At 48.9% G+C, this 11,366-nt stretch overlaps 1 protein-coding gene across 2 annotated transcripts in view; it reads right to left on the bottom strand.

The window, feature by feature from the left end:
- The window catches only part of akt1 (v-akt murine thymoma viral oncogene homolog 1), a 48,195-nt gene that overhangs the window by 29,288 nt on the left and 7,541 nt on the right, over window positions 1-11,366 (bottom strand). For both annotated transcript variants that reach the window (XM_083791147.1, XM_083791148.1), the window contains exon 2: window positions 11,191-11,364. In XM_083791147.1, coding sequence (XP_083647273.1) covers window positions 11,191-11,236 — 46 coding nt within the window. In that variant the 5' untranslated portion in view covers window positions 11,237-11,364. The remainder of the gene's footprint in view (window positions 1-11,190; window positions 11,365-11,366) is intronic.

The following is an 11,366-nucleotide window of genomic DNA, read 5'->3' as shown; positions in this document are numbered from 1 at the left end:
GGAGAGCCCTTGGCTTTTAAGTCAATTCATCACCAAAGTGTTCCAGTAAACTAACCCCCTTTTGATTTGAACGTGTTCTCCAAAACAGGAAGCTGCCTCATAAACAGCCTGACCACAACCTAGATAAGATAAAAGCACCCAAACTGTCTGCAGTCTGTGTGTTCACAACAAGACATATCCCCCAAACACACAGGGAACTATAAACACCATACACAAGGTGTCGTTTCCAACAATCACGGTTGTTTGAGTTAGAGGTCGATATATCCGGTTCGGCACTTTGGATTCGGTTCTGTTGAGTGGGCAAATTTTCGATTTTGGAGTCCAAGAATCACCCCATACCTTAAGTCTGCTTCACATGTTTTAATTTTGAAATTTGTCGTTTTAGAAGAAAAGATTCACCACGTGCACTAAATGCTGATAAATAGGTTTATTCACTTTGTCCACTAACAATGACTTTATCTAGACTATATCTTAAAGTTTTTAATGAATTGATTTGAAAGGATCAGATTGAAATAAGCAGATTTTTGCGATTAGATTCAGATTCAGAATAAGATGTGGTTAAGCGAATGAGATGAACAAATTATTGAAGCAGAGGATGAACATACACAGTGAGAGAAGTTGAGAAGTTGTGACGAATGCAGCAGTGGCGAAACAGATCACTACATATGTTCACTACATATGCGCACAAGTCAAGTGTGTACGATCCATGCGAGTATGCATGTGTGCGCGCGCGTGCGTGCATGCGTCAGTATGTGTGTGTGTGTGTGTGTAGTGTTGGGAGGACCCATGCGAGGAGCTGTCAGTGTCTGATAGAGTGTCTTTACATGACAAACAGCTGCTGAGGTCCGGGATGCGCGCTGGGCAAAGTGGAAAATAATGAACGGAGAGACGCTGCCAAACACAACAGAATTCATCTTTATTTGCCAACTGCTGTACGACGACCCTGCGCGTGGACAGCACCAGCACGACGCCACGCCCTCACACACACACACACACACACACACACACACACACACACACACACACACACACACACACACACACACACACACACACACACACACACACACACACACACACACACACACACACACACACACACACACACACACACACACACAGTATTTAGGGGAAGAGAAAACTGGTTTAACAACAGCTGTACACATTGGATTGTGTCTTGTGTGTCGCATTAGATGTATACATCATGGGTTGCGATCGCCAGGTAGGGTTTTGCAAGCGGAGGAGGGGAAACCATTCTCACTCGTTCCATGTCCAGTATTGGTTCATGTTATCTCCGTTGATGACGGGCCAATGCAATCAATTACGGTACAATCCAGATGCTGAAAGGATTTTGCTCGTAAAAAAAAAAAGAGCAATAAATATCCTGTGGCGAAAGACTCTCTTTGTACCTCAACAACTTATGATTCCAGAGCCTGCTATAATAAATCCTTGGCCCACAAAAGGATTTAAGATTTACACAAAGAAATCCTGAGAATTAATTTAATCCTGACAGGTCCATTTCTACAGCATTAACCATTTGGCCCTATATAAATGTGCTATTCATTGCTCGACAAATAGGTAAAATAGCCAAACCACAGATCACACAACAGCTGGTAGATCTGCTATTTTTGAACATAAAAAAAAAAAAAAAAAAGTTAAACAAGTTAGTCAAATGTTTACACCAGGGTTAATGTGCTTACATTAACACACCCTTTTGACTCTGAGGCCATTTGCAAGCTCTGCGGTCTGGCCAGGCCAGGCAGCCTTGTGGAGAGGTCGATTAAGCACGGGGAGGTGGGGGGACACGGGGGGGGGGGGGACGGGGGGACGCGGATGACGGGGACAGAGGAGGCAGAGTTGGAGTGACAGAGGTTAGTGGCTGTGTCTGAGGACCGTCGCGCTACATCCGTCTCTACGTGACAACGGCAGGAATGCGGACGGAGGTCCCAGCTGCTGGGGCGCGCTGGCGGCATCATACAGAAGTCACTGCAAGCCCCCACCCCCCTCCCCTCCCCTCCCCTCCGCACCAGGCCTCCCCCACACCCACCCCACCCCAAAAAAAAAAGAAAGAGAGAGAAAGAGAGGCCCACCTCTGTGGATCTGGGCATCACATACAGTATTAGTGCAGCAAGACAATGTGGAGAAAACTAAAAAACACAAACTGCTGGATGAATACACATGTGCGTACCGTACATGACCACATGCGTGCGTGCACACACACACAGACACACACGTACACACGCGCGTCGCGTGCGCACACATATATACACACAGAGAGCGGAATGGGTGAGAGGGTTAGATAGATAGTGCCCACACCCAGAGGTTGGACTTCCTGCGGAGGGGGGGGGGGGGGGGGGTGGTGGCCATTGGGTTTTGTCCCTGGTCATTCATGACTCTGGGGAGGGGGGGACATAAGGGGGTGAGAGGAAGGGAGCCAGTGGTAACTGTGTGAACCGGGTGTCTGTGTGTGTGGTGAGAATCGGATGAGGGGGTTGGGGAGGTGGGGTGGGGGGGGTTGAGGATTAGGGAATTAGAACTCCAAAGCGATGGGAGGGAGGGGGAGGGGCCGCATCTTTTGTTGGTTTTTCCCTGGTCTGCCCCCTCCATCCCCCCCCCCCCCCCTTTCTGCCGGGCCCTGCCTGTAGGCTGCAGCTGCAGCCTGCCACCCTGTGCCCTGCATCTCAATGAGCCACGGACGGGCCGCCCCGCTCCAGAGGACAAGAGGGGGCTCCACAGCAGAGGGGTCACCACCACCACCGAACCCCAATGCAGCCACACGCCCCCCTACCCCACCCCCGCGCTTTGAAGCAGATTCAAAACTACGTCGTACGGCAAAAAATGGCAACGCACACACACACCCCCTGCCCCCGATTTAGAGTCCGATTCACGGTTCACATACCGAGTCGTGCGATGAAACGGGGCAACGCACTCCTATGGCGATACTTTTTACGAAACGAAACCTTGAAGGCTGCCCGGCTGCCCAGCTTCCCCTGCGACCATATAAGGCTGTCCCGAGGCAGGCGGGCAGGCACACAACAGCCTGGGCTCACATGCCAGCCTAAACGGCCCAGGAGTTTGGGCTCCTTCATTCTTTCTTTTCTTCTTCGCCTCACTCTTCCTGCTGTCCCCCCCCCCCCCCCCTGCCCCTCTGCCCCTCCTCTTTTGCCCCCCCCTGCTTCTCTCCCTCTCTCTCTCTCTCTCTCTCTCTCTCTCATGCAGCTGGATGGGGACTCTACTGGCAGGGCTTTGGCACTGTGGCATCAACAGGTCGTGAAGAAGGGCCACCCCCGGTCCTCATTGCAGCCCTCTCTGTGTCTCTCCCTCATCCCTCTCTCTCTCTCTGTCACTGAGGCTGCTGCTGCCGCTGCTACCGCTACAGGGGGAAAAAGGGAGGGGAGAGTGTGTGTGTGTGGGGGGGGGGGGGGGGGGAGTGATGGAGGCGGCCCCTCTTTCTCACGCTCGTAAGAAAGCCCTCACTTCTTCTCCGCGGCGAGTGACACCTGCTGATTACCATAGAAACGCTGTGGGAAGTTTCCCCCCTGCCTCACTGGGGCCGAGATTTACCCCCCACCCCCCCCACCCTGGACAAACAAGCAGTCCATGGATTAGTTAACTGGGTTACTGCATGGCAAACAAATAAACACACTTTATTTAGTGCAAATTAGTGCCAATTAAATCTCAATGGCCCGATGTACAATCTGACACCGACACAGGGCAGGGCAACCAGAGGGAAGGGACTGCTTTTTCTTTTCGTTTTGTTTCAGGAGGACAGGTGAGGTGATTTTCTTGCACTTAATTAATACTTTGGTCTCACTATCTATGATCCGTGATGAATTGCTGAGGCCTCTGGGCGTCTGCGTCAAGGCTCAGTGTGTGTGTGTGTGTGTGTGTGTGTGTGTGTGTGTGTGTGTGTGTGTGTGTGTGTGTGTGTGTGTGTGTGTGTGTGTGTGTCCTGCGGGGCGGACTGATGTGCAGGATGTGAGACATAGATCTGAGCATACAGTCCACTCTCAGTTTGCCCACAGCTGAGCATCCCAGCTTGGACTGGTCTATGACTGGCCCCTAGGGCCGCCACCAGGGGGCGCCAGCTATGGCTATTTGGGGGGCCTTGGCATGGAAAGCTCTCTCTCTCTCTGACTGGGAGCTCTTCACCGGTGGAAAGCAGCTTCCGCTGCGGGTCTGTGTTGTCAGCAGGGTCATTATCCTGAAGGGAGGGGGTGAGGGGGGGCTATGCACTGGAAACAGAGGAGGGGGTGAGGTGGCGGGGGGCTGGCAGTGGCAGAAAAGAAAGTGTGTGTGTGTGTGTGTGTGTGTGTGTGTGTGTGTGTGTGTGTGTGTGTGTGTGTGTTGTGCAGGGGGGTCAGACAAGAGGAAGAGGAAGAATGTGGGAGCTGAACAGGGGAGAGCAAGTGGAGCGATGGAGATGAAGGGGAAGCGAGGAAGTAAGTAACAGGAACAAAGAAAGTGAAAAAGGGAGCAGACAGGCAGACAGACAGACAAAGATGGAGAAGGCACAGTCGAGCGCCACAGTCGTGGCGAGCAGGAGGACTCTGCACAGCAAAGTAGGCACGCAGCGGGCTTGCCGGGAGCGGAGACAAGTGACGGAGGTGCCACCTCCCTCGGCCGCCTGGCCCCCCCGCTACGCCAGCCAGCCAGCCCGCCCGACAGCTGCACCCCAGCAATTTACTTCTCTCCACCACATTTAGCAGGAAGGCTGCTTCCCATTACCCTGAGCAGGGGGGGCCCCCGTGCTGACGGCCAGACGCCCAGCCAGAGGCCTGGCTTCCTGGGGAGACACCCTCTGCTGCTGGCCTCTGCCTCTGGGGCTTTGCTTCCAAGTCCTGTCTGCCACTTCCAAGGTTCAGCGCTGCTGCTGCTGCTGCCTGCTCCCTGCCTCTCTGAGCACCCGAGCATGTCTACTGCCGGGTCGGTGACTTCCACAAAAAAGTGATAGATTACATCACTGTTTCCCAAACACTCATGGGTCGGGACCCATTTGTGGGTCGCGGACACATTTTTATGGGTCCCTTTATTTTTGGTTTCCTACATTTTACTTTATTATTATTATTTCAAAACATTTCCAAAAAACACTTTTCATGAATTAAAAAGAAAATTCAATGATTTTTTTGTCATAAATTAGAAGTAGCCCAAGTATAGTGAAAATGAAGCAACGTGTTGTGAGCTTGTATATCTACTATTGTCACTATAGTTTAGGTCCCGGGTAGACATCAAATTGCTCTTTTGGGTCACGGGCTAAAACGTGTCTGAACCACTGGATTACATGACACATTGGCTCTCTTCACTCAAAGCACTGAGGTTCATTACTATAGGGTTAGCAGTGGCACCGTATTCTTTAACCAAATACCTCAATATCAATTGTGACGGTTTTCCAAATAACAATAGCAATACTAGTAATTTCTATAGTATGGTTTGCATTGTTTGCAACAGTAAATCATGTAATAATAGGTAATACTATGGTAATACCATCAATAAACTAGTTGTTTTTCAAACTTGCCCACCCAAATGCTTCCCATCCCCGATATCAAGCTGAATGAGATCTATCTTGTGTGTGTGTGTGTGTGTGTGTGTGTGTGTGTGTGTGTGTGCGCGTGCGCGTGCGTGTGCGTGTGCATGTGCATGTGCATGTGCATGTGTATGTGTATGTGTATGTGTATGTGTATGTGTGTGTGCGTGTGTGCGGGTGCATGTGATGGATATGTAGTCAGCTGCAGCAGCAGTGCTGTATTTTATGTACTGTACGGCGCACATACTGCAGTTTGGAGGAGCGTGTGTATTTCAGCAAAGAATGTGTGGCCCACGGCGGCCATAATGAAGGGGTGTGGAGGAGCCTGGGTGAGCCTCGCGGCGGGCTTGGCAGCAAGTCAAAGTCGGTCAGCATTGCTGCGTCATGAGACAGAGCCTTAATCAGGTGGGCCTGCTCCTTTGAAGAGCATAAACACAGGAGCACACGCCCACACCCAACGGTTCCCGTCAAGAAACCCCATACTAAAGCAGTGAAATGCTGCAGTCGAATCAAACACTAGTATGAATACACAACATGATGTGCAGGCTGAATTGCAGGAGGTCTTCTCAGGACACACGCACAAATAATTCAACAGAAGTGGAGAGAAAAAAAATCTTCCTCGTGTGAAGTGAGGTGTGCTCTTATGACCATCATACATCATCACATTCCGTGCTCAGCCAATCAAATCATCACATTCCGTGGTACAAATACACAGGCGGACACACAAAGCTGGGCATAGGAGGGGCTAGCGCCCCTCAAAAATATAATTATAATGACCACGGTGGCCGGTGCCATATTACAGACATGCATTGTTGTTGTTCTTTCTGCCTCTCAACAACACACACCACACACACACCCACACACAAAACCACTTTGCTGGACCACCAACATGGTCACAGAGGTGTCTGGTCACATGGCCAGCGTGGAGACCAATCAGCTGACGAGCTCTTGACTGAACCACATGAGGGTCTGAGTGGCACGTCGCACAGAACATCTACTTTCCTGAGGCAGCCTGGGTCACTGAGCAATGTTCTGGGAACCTCACAGAGATGCTGCTCAACTTCTGTTCTCTCTCTCTCTCTCCATCTATCTCTCCCCAGTGTGTTCACAGCTCTCCCTCCCCCTCTCATGGACTCGGAGCCAGCTGAGCGTGCCACCCAAATCCAACAGTTGTTGCGGCCTTCGTTAGCCTAACGAGGGGGCCGGCTCTTTATACTTGTCAGAGAGCAAATGAGTCAAATAAACAAGAGCTGGGAGAGAGGGGAGGTCAAGCAAGCGCGATTCTGTTGAGCTTCACTGGGTTCTTGGCCGGAGCGCTTCGCCTGGAATCTAGGGAACCCGCAATCTGCCCCTTTGATGTCGGATGATGCTCTGGCTTTAATGGAAAGAAACTTCAGAAAAAGCACACTTGCAAATAAAAATAACACTCGGCTTGGTCTCTGCGACCACTAGAGGCCGTAGGCATTCAGGCGCTTTCGAACGACGTGGGTGCAGCATGTGAAATATCCGAAAGGGAAGTATCATTTTGGGTATGCATAACAACGGGTTACGATAGACAACAACAAAGCTGCCGTGTTGTTGCAAGCCTCTGCTTGCAAGGCGGTTGGTGCATGTGGGTACTGGGCAATATACTTCTGCAAAAATGTGCGTTGCAGTGTAAACAGTGCAGCACACACACAAACACACACACAAACACACACGCACACACACACATGTACGCACACACACGGCTATGACACTAGTTTGTCTTGCCTATACAAACTAGTCCTTCCAAAATAGATACACCTGGTAAACATTTTACTAGCACTACAGCATATCCCACAGTCAGTATCCATGGTGCTGACACAGAAGAGATTAGACCGACCAACCTCCAATGCAATCCAATACTTTTGCCAAAAAGTGCAAAATATATTCTAAGCACTTTAATTTGAAAAACTCATATGATATGAACTTAGAACCTGGCATACCTATTTTGGGTTGGCTTGTCATTTCAGGTGAAGGTTTTTGAAAAATGCATTAAATAAAAGTGAGTATTAAGGCATTATCCTTCCGAATGAGGTCATCGTCCTGAGCTGAGCTTACAGAACACTAAAGGCTGAGAATCTGGAACTTCACCATGCACAATATAGTCCTACTGGATTTATGGGGTACCGAGAGACGATGCTTGCTCCAACAATTATTTCCAACTCTATTGTTTGCCAGGGATAGGAGGCCCAAAGCGCCTCATGCTCACATGCTGAACACGACTCATCGGGCAGGAACCAAAGGGGGGCAGAGAGTGGCGTGGATGTTCTCAGCTTCCACGCCCGAGTCGTTCAGCGCACTCGGTGCCCGTGTCGGGCTGGCGCCATGGGATCCAGTCGTGACGTGCATCATTAAATGGGCATTAACGGAGTGCAAAGCCAACAGTACACACCTTTATTAAGTCCCTTACATTTTTAGTAGAGACCTGGGCCACATTCATGTCGGAAGGGAGTCGAGATTGGCTGTGCTTTTTTATAAAGAATTAAGTTGGTAGTGTAACACACGCACATGGAAGCAATGATCAGGCTGAACGTGCCAGGAATAGGCATGAGCCATTTATTATTACACCCGCACGGTGAAGTGAGTCACATGGGTGGCACTGCCGCGGGCTCCGCTACAGGTGCAACACAGGACGAGAGTGGCAGAGCGGGGCCGGGTGGCCGAGGTGATGGACAGCGGGACAAGGCCACTGCGGGCTCACCTTCTGTGCCGTGGCTCTGGGGCGAAGGCAAGCATGACAGTGACGCGACACTAAACGCCTTCCTGTCAAGGAGGCAGGCGGACGGCCGGACGCCCCTCCAATCAAAACACCAGCGGCTCTTGGTGACATTTCACAGGGCACAGCTGCTGGGCTGCGACAGCATGCCAACTCACTACTCCTCAAGGCTTGTTTGTTTAGTGTGTGTGTGTGTGTGTGTGTGTGTGTGTGTGTGTGTGTGTGTGTGTGTGTGTGTGTGTGTGTGTGTGTGTGTGTGTGTGTGTGTGTGTGTGTGTGTGTGTGTGTGTGTGTGTGTGTGTGTGTGTGTGTGTGTGTGTGTACATTTAATGAGCATTATCGCCAGCTCCGTAACAAATTAGTGAGTTTTTCAACAAGTCTAGTGTTTACTCTAATAGTTAGCCTTTACACTGGATACTTCTTGGAATCCTCCCTCCTTATCAATAGTGAGGAAAGGTGTGGAAAATGGACACATGCAAAAAGCGTCAACAATACGCAGAAGAGAAGGCAAAAGTGATGCATGTTTACTCTCAGTGCGAGATAACACCTCACGCAGGACAAGTCTCTGTTGGTGAAGTCAGATAAATGCGGTTCCACATATTTCCATGCTATTCTTTTCACCTGCATACAACCACGCTGACATTTGCTTTACAGCTGCCCGTGCTCCGGACAAAGAAATGTGAGATTTCACATTAATTTTTAAATTTTTCTCCATTAACTCATCGCCAGCACCACGGTGCCATTCTTTATGTTGTGCATCAGACGCAGGTCAGAGGGTCTAATGAGGAGTAGTAAGATTTTACTATAAAGATCAATTAACTAAATACTGTATATAGTACCGATATAAGACGACTCGGATTATAAGACGACCCCCATTTTCAAGAATCATTTGTGGCAAAAGAACATTGAATGTCAAATAGTCTATAGTCTCAGATTATAATACGACCCTGTTTTTTTAGAATATTTCTATTGGAAAAAACCGTAGTCTTATATTCAGGCCAATAGGGGTATATCGTGTTATACAGTTATTTATGTTATTTTATACATGAAATGGGTCTAAATAAATGTGAGGAAATTTGGGGATCCGTCCATGACTGACACATGCATGCGCGCACACGCGCGCGCACACGCGCGCAGGCACGCACACACACGCGCACGCACGCACGTATGCACACAGCTAGCCCAGGACCACCTGAGCCGAACCTGGCCGGCCTCGTTCTAACACAGCAGCTCGTTGTGTTCTCAGCCCATGCTTTGGGGAGGGGGTACACAGTCGTCTACACACCACAGTAACTCTAGGGTCTACCCTCCCCTCGTGACCTGTTCCCCTGTCACCTTGTCCTTAGATCAGTGGGGTCCTTGGGGTGGTCCCAGCTAAGGACATTAAATAGATCCTTGTCTTCTAGATCCGATTCCTAACAGTTTTCTGAAAAGATTTATGTTGCTATATCAGTGGTGCTCAAACGTTTTAATGTCAAGGACGGAGGACCCCCATAATGATATGTATTTGGCCGCAGACCCCCTATATCAAAATATTATTGTTCCAGGGACCTCCCAGAAGCCAAGATTGGAATTAAAAAGTTTCGCTTTAAAAAAAAGTATATCTTCAATCTATGTCAACTGTAAAGCACTTTGGATAAAAGTGCTATATAAATGCACCATTTACCATATATCCACACATTTTCCAAACAAATATCATATCTATAAGCTCATAGTGCGGCACAAAGTGGCACACTATGAGCTTGTACATCTGATATTTTTGAATAGCCAACCAAAGAGCTATAGCTTAAGTACAAAATGACACAGATGCTTTCCCGGTAACTCTCTCTGTAACTCAGAGAGTGTAAAAATGGAACCGTTTCCATTTGTAATGTAGCCTACACATTCAGGGTTATGGGGGTCTGTGGCCTAATGCATACCAAACTCAAACTCGGGGGTCCTTGAAATTAAAAAGTTTGCAGAAGACAGACACTAGATACCAGGGTTCTCTTCCTCGGCCCTGGGACATTGATCCGTCTGTGGTGCTGGAGGAGTGTTTCTTATCCTACTTTGCCCCTGGTTAATGCTTGGACGGTGGGTGGGTGGGGGGGGGGGGGGGCAGCAAGCCACGGTCAAACAGGCCCAGTTAGTGTGCACACACAAAGCTGCTCAAAGCCAGCAGGTATGTGAGGAATGCCTCTTCGTCCAAACACAACAGGACTCATGCCCGACACAGCCACGGCCACGCCAGCCACCACACACCACTGTCAAAGCAAGCAGCTAAATGGGGCCCAATGGGGACAGCATGAACCAGAAGGCTCTTTACATTACAGCTGGCGTACTGCCTCTCCAAATGGAGTGGACCTGGAATCAATCAACTCAGAAATATGTCCGTCCAGGTCGGGGCATTCCAGCTAACATTTTCAAAACAAAACTCAGTCCGTCAGTGCTATGTGCTACGGTCCGACGACAGACCAGGAGACAGACTGGAGGTAAATGTGGATTTCGGGAAATGTTTGGAATATCTCGATGCAACATGCAAGCGTGCATATAATACATATCAAATATGAATGTATACAGTACTATATTCCATAATGCACTGCTCAATTTACAGCTGAATTAACATTCAACATCCATGATTCAGTCCATTGCATCAGTATCGACAAGGAAAGTATATGCAAATGTTATATAGTTTAGAATAGAATCTCAATATATTTTGTTTTCTTTGCCAGTTTAGGTATATCTTTCAGTTTAGAAATCAGGTACATATGGTATACTGAAGCATGCACAACTCTAATAATATAATTGTGTGCTATACATACATCATAGCTAATATCTAATGTATATACCGGTATATAACAAGATTATTAAAAAATAAATTGATGCTAAGTTATTGCTGATATATGTCAATAGAGCCTTATTGCGTTCTGTTTATCTGCTCATTCACCTCTTTTATGCAGCCATCCCTCCTTGACAATCACCACATCGGTCATGTTGGTGGATCCAGGATTCTGATGGGGAGAGCTACAGCTTTGTCGCCCGAATGTCTTTCACTCAGCCCTGGCAGGAGCGTGGAGGTGAGGGCCTGAGGCACTGGATCTGCCTTCTCAACAGTGGTTACCT

Source organism: Protomyctophum parallelum (genome assembly GCF_964188405.1).
Source record: "Protomyctophum parallelum genome assembly, chromosome: 20".
Taxonomy (NCBI): domain Eukaryota; kingdom Metazoa; phylum Chordata; class Actinopteri; order Myctophiformes; family Myctophidae; genus Protomyctophum; species Protomyctophum parallelum.
Note: the sequence above shows the minus strand (reverse complement) of the source record. Positions and strands in the feature narration are given on the sequence as shown.